Below are 22,324 nucleotides of genomic sequence, written 5' to 3'. Positions count from 1 at the left end.
CTCGCAAACTCGCTCACAAAGACACTCTCAAACACGCTCACTCTCAAACACGCTCGCTCGCAAACACACTCGCTCAAATACACTCGCTCACATACACTCTCGCACGCTTAATTTGATGCTAATTCTGGTTCTTGCTGGAGGATGCAGTATAACCATGATTTTTAAAATAAATTTTGCAAATATCTGAATAACAGCCCCCACCGGCCCATCGCACCCCCCCGCCCACCCACCGGCCCATCACCAGCCCCCCCCCACCGGCCAATCGCCGCCCACCCATCAGCCCATCGCCCCCCCCCCCCCAGCCCACCCACTGGCCCACCAGCCCACCGCCCTCCCCCCACCACCGGCCCGTCGCCACCCCTCCCCCCACTCACCACCGGCCCGTCGCCGCCCCCCACCACCGGCCCATTGCCGCCCCCCCACCCACCAACCCACCCATCGAACTAAATAAAACACCGAGTTGAGTTGAATTTTACTGTTGGTTGTGGGGGAGTGAGACTGGTTGTTGCGGGTGAGGTGGGAGGAAGACATGATGCAGCTGTCACGATCCTGGGGCTTGCAAATGATGCAGGGTTCAGGCCCACTGCAGCTCTGCGTCCTGGGCCTTCACACACTCCATGCTCCGCTGTTACATCCGGCCGTATTGAGAGCTGAAAAAGATCAGAGAGCGAAAGAGACAGTGTCTTATGTACAGTACCCTCCAAGCAGGGCCTCAACTCTCCTGAAGAATTGGAATTGTTTCTGGAGGAGGTGGGACCTCTACAAGCCAGATGGGTTGCACCTCAATGGGAACGGGACCAATATCCTCATGGGAGGGTTTGCTAGTGCTGTTGGGGAGGGTTTAAACTAGCTTGGCAGGGGGATGGGAGCCTAAGTATAGAGTCAACAGGGAGGGAAGAAAAGCTGGAATTGGAAAACAAAAATGTAGAAAGTAAATTGGAGGGACAGAGGAATCAAGGGCTAGATAGTAGTCAACAAGGAGGTTTGCCTATACTAAATGGTATAGACTTCAATGCAAGGAGTATAGCGAACAAGGCAGGTGAGCTGAGGGCACAGGTAGATACTTGGGACTATGATATTATAGCTATTACAGAGGCGTGGCTGAAAGAGGGGCAGGTATGGCAGCTCAACATTCCTGGTTACAGGATTTTCAGATGGGATAGAGAGGGTGGTGAAAAGGGAGGGGGTCGCGGTATTGATTAAAGAAACTATTACAGCAGTGAGGAGAGATGATATGTTGGAGGGATCATCAAACGAGGTCATATGGGTCGAATTGAAAAACAAAAAAGGGGCGATCACATTGCTGGGAATGTACTACAGACCCCCAAACAGTGAGAGGGAGATAGAACAAAAATGTAGACAAACTTCTGAGCGGTGCAAAAACTACAGGGCAGTAATAGTAGGGGATTTCAACTACCCCAATATTAACTGGGATAAAATTAGTGTGAAGGGTATAGAGGGTGCGGAATTCCTAAAATGCATCCAGGAGAACTTTTTTTAGCCAGTATGTAGCAAGCCCAACAAGGGAGGGGGCGGTTCTGGATTTAGTTTTAGGGAATGAAGCTGGGCAGGTAGAAGGCGTATCAATGGGGGAGCATTTTGGTGCTAGTGACCATAATTCTGTTAGATTTAAGGTAGTTATGAAAAGGACTAGGATAGACCAGGAATAAAAATTCTAAATTGGGGGAAAAGCAAATTTTGCTAAGCTCAGCGGGGATTTAGCCATAGTGGACTGGAAACAGCTACTTGAAGGTAAATCAGTGTCAGAGCAGTGGGAGGCATTCAAGGAGGAGATCCGGAGGGTTCAGACCAAATATGTGCCCTTAAAGAAAAAAAAGATGGGACTAACAAATCTAGAGCCCCCTGGATGTCTAGGGACATACAGGGTAGGATAAAGAAAAATAGGGAGGCGTATGACAGATACCGAGGGCTAAATACTCCAGAATCTTTAGCGTACAGAAAGTTCAGGGGTGCAGTTAAAAAGGATATTAGGAAAGCAAAGAGAGAGCATGAAAAATTCTTGGCAAGTAAAATCAAGGAAAACCCAAAGATGTTTTATAAATATATTAAGAGTAAGAGGATAACAAAAGAAAGGGTAGGGCCTATTAGAGATCATGAGGATAATGTGTGTGTGGAGGCGGGAGACGTCGGTAGGGTTCTTAATGAATACTTTGCGTCTGTTTTCACAAAGGAGAGGGGCGAAGCAGACATTGCTATCTGGGGAGGAGTGTGAAATATTAGATGAAATAAACATAATGAAAGAGGAAGTATTAAGGGGTTTAGCAGCTTTAAAAGTAGATAAATACCCAGGCCCGGATGAAATGTATCCCAGGCTGTTAAGCGAAGCAAAAGAGGAAATAGCAGAGCCTTGACCATCATTTTCCAATCCTCTCTGGCTTCAGGTGTGGTGCCGGAGGACTGCTAATGTGGTGCCCTTATTTTAAAAGGGAGAAAAGGCTAGACCGAGTAATTATAGGCCAGTCAGCCTAACCTCGGAGGTGGGAAAATTATTGGAAAGAATTCTGACGGACAGGATAAATCTTCATTTAGAAAGACATGGATTAATCAAGGATAGTCAGCACGGATTTGTTAAGGGAAGGTCGTGTCTGACAAACTTGATTGAATTTTTTGAGGCGGTAACAAGGAGGGTAGATGAGGGTAGTGCATTTGATGTAGTGTATATGGACTTTAGCAAGGTTTTTGATAAGGTTCCACATGGCAGACTGGTCACGAAGTTAAAAGCCCATGGGATCCAGGGCAAAGTGTCAAGTTGGATTCAAAACTGGCTCGGAGGCAGGAAGCAGAGGGTAATGGTTGATGGGTGTTTTTGTGACTGGAAGGCTGTTTCCAGTGGGGTTCCGCAGGGCTCAGTACTAGGTCCCTTGCTTTTTGTGGTATATATCAATGATCTTGACTTGAATATAGCAGGTATGATTAAGAAGTTTGCAGATGATACTAAAATCGGCTGTGTGGTTGATACTGAAGAAGGAAGCTGTAGACTGCAGGAAGATATCAATAAATTGGTCAGGTGGGCAGAACAGTGGCAAATGGAATTCAATCCGGAGAAGTGTGAGGTAACGCATTTGGGTAGGGCTAACAAGGAAAGGGAATAACATTAAATGGTAGGACACTGAGTAGTGTAGAGGAACAAAGGGACCTTGGAGTGCATGTCCACAGATCCCTGAAGGTAGCAAGCCAGGTAGATAAGGTGGTTAAGAAGGCATACGGAATGCTTGCCTTTATTAGCCGTGGCATAGAATACAAGAGCAGGGGGTTATGCTTCAACTGTATAAAACACTAGTTAGGCCTCAGCTAGAGTACTGCGTACAGTTCTGGTCACCACATTACAGGAAAGATGTAATTGCACTAGAGAGGGTACAGAGGAGATTTACAAGGATGTTGCCGGGAGTAGAGAATCTTAGCTATGAGGAAAGACTGGATAGGCTGGGTCTGTTTTCCTTGGAACAGAGGAGGCTGAGGGGAGACCGTATTGAGGTGTAGATAAAGTGGATACAGAGGAACTATTTCCCTTAGCAGAGGGGTCAAAAACCAGGGGGCACAGATTTAAAGTAATTGGTGGAAGGTTTAGAGGGGATTTGAGGGGAAATTTCTTCACCCAGAGGGTTGTGGGGGTCTGGAACTCACTGCCTGAAAGGGTGGTAGAGGCAGGAACCCTAACCACATTTAAAAAGTACTTGGATGTGCACTTGGGATGCTCTAACCTGCAGGGCTACGGACCAAGAGCTGGGAAGTGGGATTAGGCGGACACGATGGGCCAAAATGGCCTCCTTCCATGCTATGACTTTCTATGATTAGTTTGGTCCTCGGGCCTCTCCGTTCTTACGCACTGTCGGAATCGCCCCCGGAATGGTGCGCGAAAGAACTTTGGGCCCCACCAGGTGGATCTAACACAAAACCTGGAATGGATCTCACTACAGTCCAGAAACCAGGGGCATGATATCTCTCAACTGCTCTCTCGGGAGGAAGTAAAAGATCCCACGGCACGATTTCAAAGCAGAGCGGGGGGGGGGGGCGGGGGGAGTTCTCCCCAGTGTCCTGGGGCCAATGTTTATTCCTCAACCAACATCACTTTAAAAAAAAAAAGATTATCTGGTCATTATCACATTGCTGTTTGTGGAACCCTGCTGTGCGCAAATTGGCTGCCATGTTTCCCACATTACAACAGTGACTACATTTCAAAAGTACTTCATTGGCTGTGAAGCGCTTTGAGACGTCCGATGGTTGTGACAGGCGCTATATAAATGCAAGTCTTTCTTTCTTTTAAACTGATCTTCCGTCTTTGTTGGCGCTGATCTGGAAGGCTCATAACCTGGTAACTCCTCTTAGTCCTCCTGTTGTTGCTCGGTCTTTCCTCCCCCACTCCCTCCATTATTACACAGGATATACGGCACAGAAACAGGCCATTCGGCCCAACCAGTCCATGCCAGCGTTTATGCTCCACTCGAGCCTCCTCCCCTCCTTCCTCATCTAACTATCAGCATAACCCTCTATTCCCTTCTCCCTCATATGCTTATCTAGCCTCCCCTTAAATGCATCTATGCTATTCGTTTCAACCACTCCCTGTGGTAGCGAGTTCCACATTCTCACCACTCTCTGGGTAAAGAAGTTTCTTCTGGATTCCCTATTTGATTTCTTGGTGACTATCTTATATTGATGGCCTCTATAAGAACATAAAAACGTAAGAAATAGGAGCAGGAGTCGGCCATTTGGCCCTTCGAGCCTGCTCCGCCATTCAATAAGATCATGGCTGATCTTCTACCTCAACTCCACTTTCCCGCCCTATCCCCATATCCCTTGATTCCCTTAATATCCAAAAATCTATCGATCTCTGTCTTGAATATACTCAACGACTGAGCCTCCACAGCCCTCTGGGGTAGAGAATTCCAAAGATTCACCACCCTCTGAGTGAAGAAATTTCTCCTCATCTCAGTCCAAAATGGCCGACCCCTTATTCTGAGACTGTGACCCCTGGTTCTAGACTCCCCAGCCAGGGGAAACATCCTCCCTGCATCTACCCTGTCAAGCCCTGTAAGAATTTTGTATGTTTCAATGAGATCACCTCTCATTCTTCTAAACTCTAGAGAATATAGGCCTAGTCTACTCAATCTCTCCTCATAGGACAATCCCCCCATCGCAGGAACCAGGCTGGTGAACCTTCGTTGCACTTCCTCTGTGGCAAGTATATCCTTCCTTTGGTAAGGAGACCAAAACTGTACACAATACTCCAGGTGTTATCTCACCAGGGCCCTATATAATTGCAGTAAGACGTCTTTATTCTTATACTCAAATCCTCTTGTAATAAAGGCCAACATACCATTTGCTTTCCTAATTGCTTGCTGTACCTGCATGTTAACTTTTAGTGATTCGTGTACAAGGACACCCAGGTCCCTCTGAACACCAACATTTCCCAATCATTTAAAAAATACTCTGCTTTTCTATTTTTCCTACCAAAGTGGATAACTTCACATTTCTCCACATTATATTCCATTTGCCATGTTCTTGCCCATTCACTTAACTTGTCTATATCCCCTTGAAGCCTCTTTGCATCCTCCTCACAACTTACATTCTCACCCAGCTTTGTATCATCGGCAAACTTGGATATATTACATTAGGTCCCCTCATCCAAATCATTGATGTAGATTGGGAATAGCTGAGGCCCAAGCACTGATCCTTGTGGTACCCCACTAGTTACAGCCTGCCAACCCGAAAATGACCCGTTTATTCCTACTCTCTGTTTTCTGTCCATTAACCAATCCTCAATCCATGCTAGTATATTACCCCCAATCCCAGGAGCGCTAATTTTGTTTAATAACCTCTTCTGTGGCACCTTATCGAATGCCTCCTGAAAATCCAAATACGCCACATCAACTGGTTTGCTGTTAGCCACAAGTGGAAACAATTGTAAATTGGGTTACTTTGCGCCTTCCGTTAGCGCCCTAAGAGGCAAAGCAACTAGCACCCGGGCGCCGCGCATCCCACACCTCCCGCGAAATTCAGTGGGAGGTTACAGTAGCGCCCCGCGGCACTGCCTGCCGGCAATGACGTCAACGCCATGCGCAGCACCCCGCTCTTCGGGAGCGCCCCCTGACTTACCGCCGGACACTATGTCCGACGGGCCTACCTGCGGCCGGGGAGGCGTTATTAAAGGCGAGGTGCGGCGCGGCCATTTTTGTTGCCGGCCTCCTGAACCGCCTCCCTCGCGGAGTACCTTTTGCCGGCACTCCCGATCCCCGGGGGCCCAGCTGCGCAAGGCCCCTCCCCTTTAAGAAGGGGAGGAAGGCTTGCAATACCACGGCGCGACGTGCCACAGTGCATGGTGCTGCGGCACGTAGCGCCGCGATATTGACTCGCAGCGCCCCAAGAGGGATGCGGGGTGCTTCCAACTCAATTTGGGACACAACCACACAATTTCCGGCGCGGGAGTGCTAATTTTTCCGGGGCGCTAAAAGTAGCACCCCGGCGAAGTTAGTACCCCGGCGAAGTTAGTACCCCAAATGGGGCACTACTCAATTTTTAGCCCTCTGTGTCTACTCTATCAAAACCTTTCATAATTTTACTCTATTAGGTTACCCCTCAGCCTTCTCTTTTCAAGAAAAGAGACCCAGCCTGTTCATCCTTTCATGATAGGTATCAGTTCTGGTATCATCCTTGTAAATCTCTGCATCCTCAGCAGTGCCTCTATATCCTTTTTATAATATGGCGATCAGAATTGTACGCCGTACTCCAAGTGTGGTCTAACCAAGGGTCGATACAAGTTTAGCATAACTTCCCTACTTTTCAATTCTGTTCCTCTAGAAATAAACCCCAGTGCTTGGTTTGCTTTTTTAATGGCCTTGTTAACCTGCATCACTAATTTTAGTGATTCGTGTAATTGGACTCTAAGATCCCTTTCCTCCTCTACCCCATTTAGATTCTTATTTGCAAGTAATATGTGACCTTATCTTTATCAAAATGTAATACCTCACACTTGACTGCCTTAAAATTAATTTGCCAATTCATTAAATCAACATGGCCACCTCCCTCACACTCCAACCTCCAGCAATGCTGACCTATCTCAGTGGAGGCTTTCTCCCACTTTCTTGCTCTCTCTTATTTCCCCACAGTCTGCTGTGCGTGTCCAGCTGATAAACCCATGTTCTCCAGGGACACTTCCCCAACCCCAATCCTGTAACAAGGCCACATAAATACTTGGAGACTTTCCCATCGCGCGTACTCACTGTTGCACGGAAGAAGCTGGTCCTCTCATACTGCCTGGCGTTCGACTGGTGGATGGATCATCATCATCTGCAACAAATAAAATATACAAGAAATAGACTTTTAGGGCTGGATTTTCCTTAAGCTGTCGGGAAGGAGGCGGGACTACAACTTTCGGGTTTTAGTCCCGCCTCCGTCGACGTCCGGCCAATCGACGTGATTTTCCCTTGATTGGCCTTGTTGAGCCCGCCCAGCGGGCTCAGCAGGCCAATTAAGGGCCACCCGGCAACAGGTGACATCACAGACTGAAATTTCATCTGTCAAGAGTTTTTGACAGATGAAATATCAGTGTTTCACAGCTGTTTGAAGCTGTCAAACACTGACAGTCTGACTTCTAACCTGAGTCCTTCTACGCAGACTCGGTTAGAAATCACACCGGCACTGAAAGCTGAAGGCTGTCACTTTTGACAGATCACAGCCATTCAGCTTTCAGTTCCGGCTGAGTGATGGACTCCCGCAGCCTACAGGAAGAAAGGCTGTAAAGGTAAGTACAGGTAAGTAAAACTTCTTTACACACTTTAGACACACCAAACACATTTACCTTTGCACTCATGCACCCATCACTCACCTGAACACTGACATCGCGACCCCTCCAAGTCCTTCAACCCGACGGCCCGACTCCTCTAACCTGGCGTGGTTTGGAGCCGTCGGGAATCCCACACGACACCCCTCAAAATAGGGATTAGGCTAAAAACTGCCTGTTAACTACCTGTTAACAGGCAGTTAATTGGCACTAATCCCTTCCCGCCTCGGGTCGGCGGGTCCCTTGAAACTTAAGTGGGGGCGGGATGGTGGCGGGACCCCTGAATTCGGGATTTTTGCCCCCCGCACGCCTGAAAGCCCGCCTCACGGCACACTGAAAATCTGGCCCTTAGAATGACAAGGTCTTTACAGCACAGAAACGGGCCATTCGATCCAACAAGTCTATGCTCCACACGAGCCTCCTCCCACCCCTCATCTCACCTTATCAACATGTTCCTCTATTCCTTTCTCTCTCATGTGTTTATCGAGCTTCCCCATAAATGCATCTGTGCTATTCACCTCAACCACTCCCTGTGGTAGCGAGTTCCACATTTTCACCACTCTCTGGGTAAATATGTTTCTCTTGAATTCCCTATTGGATTTATTAGTGACTGCCTTATACCTAGAACTAGGGGGCATAGTCTCAGGATAAGGGGTCGGCCATTTAAGAATGAGATGAGGAGGAATGTCTTCACTCGGAGGGTTGTGAATCTTTGGAATTCATTGCCCCAGAGGGCTGTGAATGCTGAGTCTTTGAGTATATTCAAGGCTGAGATCAATAGATTATTGGACTCTAGGGGAATCGAGGGATATGGGGATCGGGCGGGAAAGTAGAGTTGAGGTCGATAATCAGCCATGATCTTATTGGATGGCGGAGCAGGCTCGAGGGGCCGTATGACCTACTCCTGCTCCTAATTCTTATGTTCTAATTTATGGCCCCCTCTTCTCTATATCTAACCATTTCATAATATTAAAGGCCTCGATCAGATCACCCCTCAACCTTCCCTTTTCTAGAGAAAAGAGCCCCAGCCTGTTTAATTTCTCCCAAGAGGTATAACCGCTCAGTTGTGACTGGTTATTCTGAAAGCACAGCGTGAGCACTGAAGGCACTGCCCTTACCTGGTCTGACTCCCATGACAGCTGCAGCAGCCGCAGTCAGCTTGCCTTTTGATTGAGAACCTGCTGTCTTTGGTTCGGGGGTGGGTGGTAAAGAAAAATAAATCATGAATATTTTGAGCGCGAGCTTCGACAATTGCTAATACTGATTGGAGCTGGGCTTACGTCTGTACAATGTTCACATTAGCAAGTCTACCTTTTCCTTCTTCTACGTGTAGGTCAGGCTCATTTAGTAGCACTCTCTCTCACCTCTGAGTCAGAAGGTCGTGGGTTTGAGCCCCACTCCAGAGACTTGAGCCCATAATCCAGGCTGACACTCCCAGTGCAGTACTGAGGGAGCGCTGCACTGTCAGAGGGGCAGTACTGAGGGAGCGCTGCACTGTCGGAGGGGCAGTACTGAGGGAGAGCTGCACTGTCGGAGGGGCAGTACTGAGGGAGCGCTGCACTGTCCGAGGTGCTGTCTTTTTCGGATGAGATGTTAAACCGAGGCCCCATCTGCTCCCTCAGGTGGACGTAAAAAATCCCATGGCACTATTTCTGGGGAAGAGTAGGGGAGTTCTCCCCGGTGTCCTGGCCAATATTTATCCCTCAATCAACATCACTAACACACATTATCTGGTCATTATCACATTGCTGTTTGTGGAAGCTTTCTGTGCGCAAAATGGCTGCCAAGTTGACCTACAAAATATCAGTGACTGCATTTCAAAAGTAACTCTGCAGTGTTGAGACTTGGGACGTGCTGAGGATGTGACAGGTGCTATATAAATGCAAGTTCTTCCTTTCAAGAGTTGGCTCCTTATGTCCGATCCTTACCTCCAACCCACAACCTACATCCGCTGACTCCCAGCACCAGTCACTGGGTAAGGTCCGGGAGCTGCAGACCCTGGCTGATAGCCCCTTTCCGGTGATGGTGGAATGGATGGGCCAAGAGGCACAGCCCAACTTGCACACAAAGAACGGCCAGTTGGGGCGAGGTACCGCACGGCTGCAATCCCCCGTGGAAGTGCATGGTGACCGGGGGCCGTGCCTTCAGGGTATGGGGCTCAGCAGAGGGGAGGGGGGGGGTAAAGGGAAGGTAGCCATCTTGTTCTGAGGAGGGGCTCTTGCAGCCGGATGGGGTGACTGTGCCGCACGCGGTGACCTTACCGGACGTGGTATATGTGCTGGCGCTTGTGCTGCTGTCCGTGCCGGAGGCGCTGACTTTACAGGAGGGGCCCTGGGTGGTTGGTGTGAGGCCCTCGCTGGTTGGTGTGAGGTCCTCGGTGGTTGGTGCGAGCTGGATGGTACAGCCGGACCTCGGGCTGGGCTTGTCATTTGCTTAGAGGCCACCTGCACTTGTGCCATAGGTGGAAGAGCTCGGGGCTGATTGGCGGACGAGGGCTGTGTGGCTTGCTTTGCCACAACTTTGCGGTTGACATTGGTCTGACAGAAGTTTATGTGCCGCTCCGCCGCTGTATCGTTGAAGCGTCGGTTGCAGTAGGGACACTCAATGTAATCTGTGGGTTAAAACACACACAACCCAATGTTAAAGACTCTCGCACCCCGAACAGAGCTTAACGCACACAGTCACACTGTTACAATTCAGACAGCAATGGTTTCATTTCCACTGGTAGCGCGCTATCTAATGCGTTCACTTAGAATTCCTTCTACATTAGCCTATTTCTAGTTGTTGCAGTATGGGTGGGGTGGGGAGTGAGTGTATCGTGATGCACAAGACATCACAATTACTTAGAATTATACTGAATGTACAGCACAGAAACTGGTCGTTCGGCCCAACCGGTCCGTGCCGGTGTTTATGCTCCGCACGAGCCTCCTCCCAGCCCTACGTCATCTCACCCCATCACCATATCCTTCTATTCCCTTCTCCCTTCAGAGAAAGAGAGAGTTCTGAAGGATGTTGTAGGGCTGGAGGGGGTTGCAGAGATTGGGAGGGGCCAGGGCCACGGAGGGATTTGGATACAAGGATGAGAATTTTTTAATCGAGGCGTTGCTTAACTCAAGTTTATGCAGGTTGGAAGAGGGGAGGCCGTCCAGGAGAGCGTTGGAACAGTCGAGTCTGGAGGGGACAAAGGGAGGAGCCGAGGCGGATGATGTCGTAGAGGTGAAGGTAGGCGGTTATTGTGACGGAGAGGATATGGGGTCGGAAGCTTGGCTCAGAATTGATGGGATATTAAGGTTGCAAACAGTCTGGTTCAGCCTCAGACAGTGGCCAGGGAGGGGGATGGTATCGGTGGCTCAGGAATTAAGTTTGTGGCGGGGACCAAAGACACTAGCTTCGTTCTTCCAAATGTTTAATTCTCTTACAACACAGAGGCTGCGTAGGGGTCAAGCGAGGTGGTGGAGAGGTAGAGCTGGGTGGCGTCGGCGTACATCTGGAATCCAGCCCCAAGTGTTCGGATTAGGTTGCCAATGGTCGATGAGGAAGAGAAGTGGGGGAGGGTCAAGGATAGATCCTTGGAAGACTCCAGGGTGAAGGATGTGGGAGGTGTCAGTGGGAGATGAAGTCGGTTGTGATACTTACTGTAATAAAACTCACTAAACACTTGGTTTGAGTATAAAGCAAGGCTTTAATCAACTTGTTTCAGAACATGGAGGTCTAGTTGTACTTCACTAGTTCCTTGTCTTACAAAATGTCCCGGGAAAGCTGGGCCCACGCCCGAGTATATATACTCCTTGGACGGCGCCACCAGCTGGCCATCCAGCGTTATTTCATAAGTAGTTTCTTAATGATGAGATTTATAACATTTACTTTGTCTGTTTGTGTGAATAATCCAGATTGCGGGTTGTTTTGTGACGAAATGTAAAGATTAAACGGCTAATAAAACAAATTCAATAAACCCAAGGCACCTGGATTGAGGCTGGCCGGGGGCGGAGGGGGGAGAGGTAAGCCCTTATTTACAGCGTCTGTTGCGAGCCTAGCTGATCGGATGGTGTTGATGAAGTCTTCGTGCTGTTGTCTCCAGTGCGATACTGTGGGCGGCTGGTGCTGCAAGGGCACAAAGTGAGCAGTGATTTACAGATGAAACTACTCCCATTCGGCGCACGAGATCTGTGAGGAAGTCTCCTCGCACAGCATCGCAAACGGCACACAACCCCACTTCGAATCACAGAATAGTGCAGCACAGAAGGAGGCCATTCGGCCCATCGAGTCTGCGCCGGCTCTTTCGAAGAGCAATCCAGTCAGTCCCACTCCCCTCCGCTCTTTCCCCACATCCCTGCAATTTTTTCTCCTTCAAGTATTTATCCAATTCCCCTTTGAAGGCTGCTATTGACTCTGTATCCACCGCCCTATCAGGCAGCGCATTCCAAAGCCCAAACACTCGCAACGTAAAAAAGTTTTTCCTCATGTCACCTCTGGTTCTTTTGCCAATCACCTTAAATTCTGTGCCCTCTGGTTATCGACCCTTCAGCCATTGGAAACAGTTTCTCTTTATTTACTTATCTAAACCCTTCATGATTCTCAACACCTCTAACAATCCTCCTCTTAGCCTTCTCTGCTCCAAGGACAACAACATGTGAATTAATTTGTACATAACACTAGGCTCAGGTCCAGTATAACGGTACATAGCCCATTACATCCCAGACACTGTATAACATAGAAACATAGAAGATAGGAGCAGAAGTAGGCCATTCGGCCCCTCAAGCCTGCTCCGCCATTTAATGAGATCATGGCTGATCATCCAAATTCAGTACCCTGTCCCTGCTTTCTCCCCATATCTCTTGATCCCTTTAGCCTTAAGAAATATATCTAACTCCTTCTTGAATATAACTGTTATTAATTGACACATGCTTACTTCTTCCTACACCCTCACAGTTTGGATCAATACTCTTCACTGCTGTGGCTTATTTCATAGAATCATACAGCACAGTAGGAGGCCATTCGGCCCATTGTTCCTGTGCCGGCTCTTTGAAAGAGCTCTCCAATTAGTCCCACTCCCCCCTGCTCTTTCCCCACAGCCCTGCACATTTTTCCTTTTCACGTATTTATCCAATTCTCTTTTTGAAAGTTACTATTGAATCTGCTTCCACCGCCCTTTCAGGCAGCGCGTTCCAGATCACAACAACTCACTGCGTAAACAATTCTCCTCATCTCCCCCCTGGTTCTTTCGCCAGTTACCTTAAAAATCTGTGCCCTCTGGTTATTGACCCTTCAGCCACTGGAAAGTTTCACCGGGCCAAACTTCCTCTAAGGCTCCCCCCCGCCCCAGCCCTGAACTCACATCTTTCTCCAGTTTCTCTCCGATCTCCCCTCATGATCTCTCCATGCTCATCTTGTCCACGAGACCCATTTCCTGCTCCCTCGACCCTATTCCCATCAAACTGCTGACCACCCAACTTCCTTTTCTGGTTCCCATGTTAGCTGATATTGTTAATGGTTCTCTCTCCTCGGGCACTGTCCCCCTCTCCTTCAAATCTACCATCATCAGCCCTCTCCTCAAAAAAACAACCCTTGTCCCCCCCCCATCCTTGCAAACTACCGCCCCATCTCCAACCTCCCTTTTTTCTCCTCTCAAGTCCTTGAACGTGTTGTCGCCTCCCAAATCCGTGCCCATCTTTCCCGGAACTCCACGTTTGAATCCCTCCAATCAGGTTTCCTCCCCTGCCACAGTACCGAAACAGCTCTCATCAATGTCACAAATGACATCCTTTGTGACTGTGACAAAGGTAAACTATCCCTTCTTGTCCTTCTTGACCTGTCTGCAGCCTTTGACGTGGTTGGCCACTCCATCCTCCTCCAACGCCTCTCCATCGTCGTCCAATTGACTATTCCAACGCACTCCTGGCTGGCCTCCCACGTTCTACCCTACGTAAACTTGAGGTCATCCAAAACTCAGCTGCCCGTGTTCTAACTCACACCAAGTCCCGTTCGCCCATTACCCCTGTACTTGCTGACCTACATTAGCTCTTGGTTAAGCAACACCTTGATTTTAAAACTCTCATCCTTGTTTTCAAATCCCTCCATGGCCTCGCCCCTACCTATCTCTGTAATCTCCTCCAAACCCACAATCCCCCCTAGATATCTGCACTCCTCGAATTCTGCCCCCTTGAGCATTCCTGATTTTAATTGCTCAATGATTGGTGGCCGTGCCTTCAGCTGCCTAAGCTCTGGAATTCCCTCCCTAAACCTCTCCGCCTCTCCCCCTTTAAGACGCTCCTTAAAACCTACCTCTTTGACCAAGCTTTTGGTCACCTGCCCTAATTTATTCTTAGGTGGCTTGGTGTTAAAATATGCCTGTGCAGCACCTTGGGACATTTTACTACGTTAAAGGCGCTATATAAATACAAGTTGTTGTTGTCAGTCCTACCTTTCCAGCAGATGGCGATCTGACCGATGAGAGATCTGTCCCGGCAGCTCGTTGCTTGTACGAATTGAACACTCTTTTTTTCTTGTTAGTGACTTTGCTACAGATAGGTTCATGTCTTTCCTTAACAATAAAAGTAAGCGTTGAGTTTTAGGGTGGTTTAGAATCTATTCCCAATAATTGGGGAAATGTGAGGTAATTCACTTTGGGAGGAAGAACAGAGAAACAGAATACTTTTTAAATAGTGTGAAACTATTAAATGTTGGTGTTCAGAGAGATTTGGATGTCCTCGTACAGGAAACACAGAAAGTTAGCAAGCAGGTACAGCAAGCAATTAGGGAGGCAAATGGTATGTTGGCCTTTATTGCAAGGGGGTTGGAGTATAAGAGTAAGGAAGTCTTGCTACAATTGTACAGGGCCTTGGTGAGACCACACCTGGAGTACTGTGCACAGTTTTGGTCTCCTTATCTGAGGAAGGATATACTTGCCTTGGAGGCGGTGCAACGAAGGTTCACTAGATTGATCCCCGAGATGAGAGGGCTGTCCTATGAGGAAAGATTGAGTAGGATGGGCCTATACTTTCTGGAGTTTAGAGCAATGAGAGGTGATCTCAATGAAACATAAGATTCTGAGGGGGATTGACAGGGTAGATGCTGAGAGGTTGTTTCCCCCTGGCTGGAGAGTCTAGAACTAGGGGGCATAGTCTCAGGATAAGGGGTCGGCCATTTAAGACTGAGATGAGGAGGAATTTCTTCACTCAGAGGGTGGTGAATCTTTGGAATTCTCTGCCCCAGAGGGCTGTGAATGCTGAGTCTTTGAGTATATTCAAGGCTGAGATAGGTAGATTTTTGGACTCTGGGGGAATCAAGGGATTTGGAGATCGGGCGGGAAAGTGGTGTTGAGGTCGAAGATCAGCCATGATCTTATTGAATGGTGGAGCAGGCTCTATGGCCTACCCTGCTCCTAATTCTTATCTTCTTATAAGCTAAGTAGAATTTTCCTCCTCCAAGTTTCTCCCCTATCTCCTCCCCGCCCCCATCCCCAAGTAGGGTTGCCACTTGCCAACTCTGGGTTGGACATATTCCTGGAGATTTCATCACATGATCTCTTGCCTCCAACCATCCTGCCTCCACACTCCCACCATTGGCCGTGGGAAGGCGACCAATCGGCAAGCGAACAGACTCTTTGTTACCCGACCGGACGATGCTTGACCGTCAGTCAAAGAGCCAATGTTCCCATTCTCCGATAGTTTTACAACTAATGGATGGAAGTGCTCAAAGAAAATGAAATCAACATACAATTTATTAAAATGCCCCTCTGATTTTTCTCCTTGTTTGCTCCTGTCCTGGGGATTAATCTTTAATTCCTGGAGACTCCGGGGCAGTCCTGGAGGATTGGGAACCACACCTCCAAGATGGTATCTCCTGGTGGGCTGTGGTCCTACAACAGGCATTATCTGGTCATTGTCACGTCGTTGTTTGTGGGAGTTTGCTGTGCGCAAATTGGCTGCCGCGTTTCCTACATTACCACGGTGACCACACTTCCAAAGTACTTCATTGGCTGTAAAACGCTTCGGGACGTCCTGAGGTTGTAAAAGGCGCCAAGTCTTTCTCTCTTTCTCATTTCACGCAATGAAAAAAATCAAGCGCCCACAAGCAGCAAAACCTCTCTCGGGCAGGACTAGCAAGAAAGTCGACCCGTGATGCTTCAAACAAAACACAGTCCCCTTCTTATCGATCATTCAAAATGGCCTCCAAAGGCAGGCTCGAGTTTTGTGATTTTTAAGGCCCTACTGTAAGCTTAGATATTCACTCTGTCAGGACACGGTGTGGGGGGGAGAGGAGGAGGAGGGCGAGCCATCACGGACCCCCGTAGTGTCGCTGTTGGATGATGGTGCATTAGCATCAGAAATCTGCAGGCAAGACTCGCCCCGTTTAAGGCCATAAGGGTACCAAGGTGGCAGCTTGTTGGTTTAGGCTATAACATCACCGAATCGTCTCTTTTTGGCCTTAGGTGTAGCAGACGTTGAAGGTGACCCTACAATCCCGGTTTATGAAACAGAAGCAAGACGAGGCGCACGGCAACTCAAAGAAAAGTTCCCAGAGATACTGCACAGGAAGTGAAGATAGGGAAGGAAATAGAGGAAATAAATCTTGTACCAACTTACCAGATTGCTGGATTCAAAACTTCTTCCACAGTTTCTACAGGGTACACGGTTTAGGCTTTGCTCTGCGCTCAAGGAAAGAAAGTTAAATCAATAGAATTTCAATGTTTTCCATTCATTGTTACCGGATTAGTAATCCAGAGGTTTAGATGCGAGCTCAACTCCCACCACGGCAGTTTGGAAATAAAAAGCTGGTATCAGTGACCATGAAGCTGTCAAGGTTGTTGTAAAAACCCAACTAATGTCCTTTTGGGAAGGAAACCTGCCATCCTTACCCAGTCTGGGCCTTCACTGCCCTCTGAAATGGCCAAGCAAGCCCCTCGATTGCCTTCTGAGCACAAGAAGGGATGGACAATGAATGCCGGCCTGGCCAGTGATGCCCACATCCCAAGAATGAATGGAGAAAAAATATTGAAAACATTCCCATCGGTCTGAGTGGCCAGAGGCACAAATACACTGTTCAGGACTCAGGAAAATCTGGTATGAAAAAGGCCATTCGGCCCATCAAACCCATTCCTTTCAATAGCCACTGTGCACAGTCATGAAGTCGTCCTCAACTTACTCAATCTCCTGATGGAGACGTGTGACCAAGACTATGGGCCCCTCGGAAATTCCTAGTAGCCTTTTCTAATTCCATACTGAGCTAGTCAGTCGTGGGTTCAAGTCCCACTCCAGAGACCTGAACACATGATCCAGGCTGAAACTCCAGTGCAGTACTGAGGGAGCGCTGCACTGTCGGAGGTGCCATCTTTTGGATGAGGTGTTAAGCCGAGGTCCCTTCTGCCTTCTTAGGTGGACGTAAAAGATCCCACGGCACTATTTAAAAGAGCAAGGGAGTTCTCCCTGGTGTCTTGGCCAATATTTATCCCTCATCATTACAACAGATTGTATTACTGTTTGTGGGATTTTGTTGTGCGCAAATTGGCTGCTGTGTTTCCTAATTACAATAGTGCCTACACTTCAGAAAGTACTTCATTGGCTGTAAACACTTTGGGATGTCCTTAGGTGGTGAAAGGCACTATATAAATGCAAGCTCTTTCTTTCTACATTGTAGATGAGAAGAGTGAGGGAGATAGTTAGTTAGTTAGATTGTGAGGTAAGCCTGGGCTGAGGAGGGGGTTTGATATCAACACAGTGAGGACACGAGGATGAAGAGGAGGAGTGTGCATTTGGAGCTGAGAGGAACGAGAGGGGAAAGGTCACAGAAGCAACGAACGGGGTAGCAGGAATAAACTAGAGAGACACAAGAGTTGGATGGAGATGTTGGAGGAGATAGAACAGGTGGAGCTGACATCGGATGATGAGATTAGTAATGAGTTAACTGCATTTAAAATAAAACAAGGTGATATACTAAATAAACTAATGAAACTCAAAGAGGATAAAGTCCCTGGTCTGGACGGATTACATCCGCGCATTTTAAAAGAATCTAGGGAAGAAATAGCAGAGGCATTATAACGCATATTTAGTAATTTGTTAGAAAAAGGTGTAGTGCCAGAGGACTGGCGGATAGCTAACGTAATCCCTGTATTTAAGAAGGGAGATAGAACATGTCCAGGGAACTATAGACCAGTCAGCTTAACATCAATGGTCGGAAAAATGATGGAATCCCTACTAACGGGGCGAGTCTTGCCTGCAGATTTCTGATGCTAATGCGCCATCATCTAACAGTGACGCTATGGGTGTCCGTGATGGCTTGTCCCCCACCCCCCCACACCGTGTCCTGACAGAGTGAATATTTAAGCTTACAGTAGGGCCTTAAAAATCACAAAACTCGAGCTCGCCTTTGGAGGCCATTTTGAGTGATCAATAAGCTTTTGTTTGAAACATCACGGGTCGACTTTCTTGCTAGTCCTGCCCGAGAAAGGTTTTGCTGCTTGTGGGAGCTTGATTTTTCTTTACGTGAAATTAGAAAGAGAGAAAGATATAAGGACAGGTTACCAAAAGCTTGGTCAAAGAGCATCTTAAAGGAGGAGAGAGGCGGAGAGGTTTAGGGAGGGAATTCCAGAGCTTAGGAGCCTAGACAGTTGAAGGCGATGAAAATCGGGGATGCAGGAGAGGGCAGAATTGGAGGAGCGCAGAGCTCTCGGAAGGTTGTGGGGCTGGAGGAGGTTGCAGTGACAGGGAGGGGCGAGGCAATGGAGGGATTTGAAAACCAGGATGAGAATTTTAAAATCGAGGCATTGCCGGACCGGGAGCCAATGTAGGTCAGCGAGCACAGGGGTGACGGGTGAACGGGACTTGGTGCGAGTTAGGACACAAGAGTGTGGAGAGGGATTAGCAAGTAATTTGTGTGTGCAGTGGGGAAAGAGTTAAACTGACATCGCTGGCAGTTTCACTGAATGGTGTAATAAAGTCCATTCTTTGCAGTAGTATGCTTTTTTTCTAAGTTGCTGAATTGCCAGTGGAGATAACATAGCCGGACATGGAACCATAAAGAGGCCTAAGAGGATGTAAGTTCTGTTCTGGCAGGAAAGTAAAACAATGAGTTGGAAGTAAAAGAGGCCGAGAGAGGCAGGAAAGGAGGACAATGAGTCAGAAGTACAATGTTGATGAGACCCATTTGGTATAAACAGAGGTCATAGGTGCAACAACAGCTTGACATATACTTTTCAGATAATAAAGGCGGTACTTTAATGTAACGCGGCATAGGCAACCAATCAGTGAAGATGCATGCGGGCCAAGGTCCAATCAGGTGGCAGGAATGAATTTTGACATGTGTATTGTAATGTATAAAAATGTAGTGTTTGCTGTACCAATTTGGAAAGGTCTGGCTAAGACAGAGCAGACTGTCTCCCCACCGGTGCAATAAAGACAACTTGACTATCGATCTAAAACCGTGTGTCGAGTGTTGGTTTAAAATACTCCACAACAGGGTGTGTGTGTTCCTAATCGGCTGCACAGTGCTGCAGGAGTATCGAAGGCTTTCAAGTCTACATCAGCTCAGGGTCAGATTGGGAAGAGGAGCAGATACCAAGTGCTTTGCTCTTCTTCAGTGGGAGATGCCATTTTTTGTGGAGTGGGTCTTAGGTCAGATGACTTCAAGAAAGCAAAAAAGCCAAAACATAATGTAGCAGAGGGCTGTTGGAGACACTGATGAGAGATGTGCAACGAACGCATAATATCCCCTCAAGGGTCGCGAAGGATGATCTCCTCAGGCTTGTGGTATTATAATGGTTTCTGGAGATTATCCTTCGCGACCCTTGAGGGGATATTGTGCGTTCGTTGCACCTGTCATCATCTTCCACCGGGTGATCATGGAGGCTCTTGGACCTTTAATGCCACATTTTAATTTTAAACTGTGTTAGATGCTGGAAGAAGTTCAGACAGAATAATTGGCTGATTTATCTTAAACCTTACCTTTTTATTATTCGTTCTTAGGACATTGGCGTCTCTGGCACGGCCGGCATTTATTGTCCATTCCTAGTTGGAATCATAGAATCCTTCAGCACCGAAGGGGGCTATTCAGCCCATCGTGCCTGTGCCGGCTCTTTGAAAAGAGCTGTCCCAATTTCTCCCACCACATAACCCTGCCAATTAGTTCTCTTCAAATACATGTCCACAATGGACGTGGGACTGGAGTTGCTTCGAGGCCCAGACTGGGCAAGGACGGCAGGTTTCCTTCCTCAATGGACATTAGGGAAACGGGCTACCCTCAGACTTGCACCCACCCCCCCGCCACCCTTGTCCTCTGCGGAGAGCCAGCAAGAGTTCCATTCAAAGCCTCGCAGAAGACCCAAAAGCTGCCAAAGGTAATCTGATCCCGGTACTCATGGCCCCGAGCTCCCTCACTCTCTGAAAGATAGCTGAAGAATGGGGACCATTGTGATGTCAGCACTGCAGCGCAATAATGTCACATGACTCATAGGAGGTTGTAACAAGGGAGAATGATGAGGTCAACCCTTGACCTTGATCTTAACCTTCATCCTTGGCCTAGTCTCCCAACGCGCAGTGAAATTAGTTTGCAATCCAGAACTATACAGCAATTACAGCATTTCTTACGAACCCTCAGCTTCACTTGACGTAGTGACCGCGAGTTTGAAGTGTTAACGTTTAACCAAATACTTACGAGAAGCATTCATTTTGCACGTATGAAGAGAAACTTGACTTCTAAGGCAGGGGGAGCTTAGGTCCGTTGGCAGATGATTGACCGATGCTCCCCTCCCCCCTCAAATGTGTCAGACTGGGCTGCCCTCCATAGCAACCGTTGCTAGGGCTGACAAAGAAAGCTATTTCCCTCTTCCCGCCATTGTTTCCTTTCAACTGGCCTTTGCTGAATTTTATATCCTAAGTATTTATCTGAAACTTTTATTTTTGTGCGTGTGTCCGAGCTATCTGAAGTGAGAAATAGAATGAATGACGTTCTTGAGAGATTATGAGACAGTGGAGTTAATTCAATTTCCCATCACAACAGGGACTCCACTTCAAAAAATACTTCATTGGCTGTAAAGCGCTTTGAGATGTCCGGTGGTCGTGAAAGGTGCGATAGAAATGCAAGTCTTTTTTAATTCGGTTGTTATCTAATCTCGAATGATGCACAGGGTTTAACGTCAAGGCGCTGTCACCACGCTTTGTGTTTGGAGGCTGTGGATTAGAGGCGAATGTGGTGTTAAACTCCCCAATGTGGCATGACCAAGACCGTCTCTCCAGCTGCAGGGGAGTGAGGTTCCGATAGCAAAATAGGAACAGCACCTCATCTTCCGATTAGGCACTTTACAGCCTTCCGGACTCAATATCGAGTTCAACAATTTCAGATCATAACCTCGGCCCCCATTACATTTTTGTATATTTTTTATCCACTTTTGGTTTGTGCCTTTTCCTTTTTATCCTCTCTCCCACATGGCAGCTGTCTCTCACTCTGCCAGCGCATTTCACACCTCATCTAGAGCCATCCTTTGTCTCTTTACCTGTCCTATTACCATCTCGTCTCGCCTTGAATATCTCTTGCTGTCTCTTCACCTCTCTCAGACCTTCCCTTTTGTTCTTTCATCCCCTCCCCCATTTCCCAACCCCCAAACTTGCTTTTTAATCCGTTTCATTTCCTGCTTTTTTCTCAGGTCTGACGAAGGGTCTTCGACCTGAAACGTTAACTCTGTTTCTCTCTCCACGGATGTTGCCTGGCCTGCTGAGTTTTTCCCCAGCGTTTTCTGTTGGTATTTTGGGGAGTAATGATCGTTCATCTGCAGTCACGAAGCTTTCCAAACGCCAAGGGTGCGTTCACTGCCGAAGGTCGAAGTTCTTGAATACTGTCGTCAGTTCTCAGGAACTGAACCACCTCTGGCACAGTCCAAGGAGGCACTGTGCTGGATACAACCGTTACTTAAAAGAAGGAACTGGTATTTCCATTACTGCGTGCAGTTCTGGTCACCATATTACAGGAAAGATGTGACTGCACCAGAGAGGGTACAGAGGAGATTTATGAGGATGTTGCCAGGACTGGGGAATTTTAGCTATGAGGAAAGATTGAATAGGCTGGGGCTATTTTCCATGGGACAGAAGAGGCTGAGGGGAGATTTAATTGAGGTGTATAAAATTCTGAGGAGCCTAGATAGAGTGGATAGGAAGGACCTTTTTCCCTTAGCAGAGAGGTCAATAACCAGGGGGCATAGATTTAACGTCATTGGGAGAAGGATTAGAGGGGAGTTGGAGAATTATTTTCTCTGAGAGGGTGTTGTGGTCTGGAACTCACTGCCAGAAAGGGTGGTAAAGGCAGAAACGACTAGGAAGAGACTGATCCAAAGAAATGATCCTGAAATAACAACAGAAAATGCTGGAAAAACTCAGCAAGTCAGGCAACATCCGTGGAGAGAAATTTGAGTTGACGTTTCGGGTTTGACCCTTCTTCAAAAAATGATCCTGAAAGATTGTCTATCTCGGTTCAATAAGGTCTCCTCCTCCAAGACACCAGGACCTGCACGGCAGTGGGAAGTTCCACCAGACCAGAGAC

General features: G+C 47.8%; 1 protein-coding gene across 1 annotated transcript; it reads right to left on the bottom strand.

Annotated features, from left to right (window-relative positions):
• Positions 1–455: 455 nt before the first annotated feature.
• LOC147120861 (uncharacterized) lies at positions 456–20,459 on the bottom strand. The gene is made up of 8 exons (XM_085977251.1): positions 20,447–20,459; positions 16,384–16,445; positions 14,220–14,339; positions 11,761–11,899; positions 10,060–10,409; positions 8,917–8,983; positions 7,239–7,305; positions 456–650 (listed from the first exon to the last, which is right to left on the bottom strand). Exons 1-8 carry the CDS (start codon positions 20,457–20,459, stop codon positions 629–631), a joined length of 840 nt encoding a protein of 279 aa, XP_085833377.1. The 3' UTR covers positions 456–628.
• Positions 20,460–22,324: the final 1,865 nt, after the last annotated feature.

This window comes from Somniosus microcephalus, chromosome 3 (genome assembly GCF_052327205.1).
Source record: "Somniosus microcephalus isolate GS21.2 chromosome 3, FLI_Smic_1.0, whole genome shotgun sequence".
Taxonomy (NCBI): domain Eukaryota; kingdom Metazoa; phylum Chordata; class Chondrichthyes; order Squaliformes; family Somniosidae; genus Somniosus; species Somniosus microcephalus.
The sequence above is the reverse complement of the archived record's forward strand: the minus strand, read 5'-3'. Positions and strand labels throughout refer to the sequence as shown.

Bases quoted from the DNA above. Each gene is read 5' to 3' on its own strand.
- LOC147120861 (XM_085977251.1), bottom strand. The intron at 11,900-14,219 runs GTAGGACTGACA...GTGCCCTTGCAG, and splicing joins GATCGCCATCTGCTGGAAAG to CACCAGCCGCCCACAGTATC. The intron at 10,410-11,760 runs GTGCCTTGGGTT...TTTAACCCACAG, and splicing joins CCCGGCCAGCCTCAATCCAG to ATTACATTGAGTGTCCCTAC.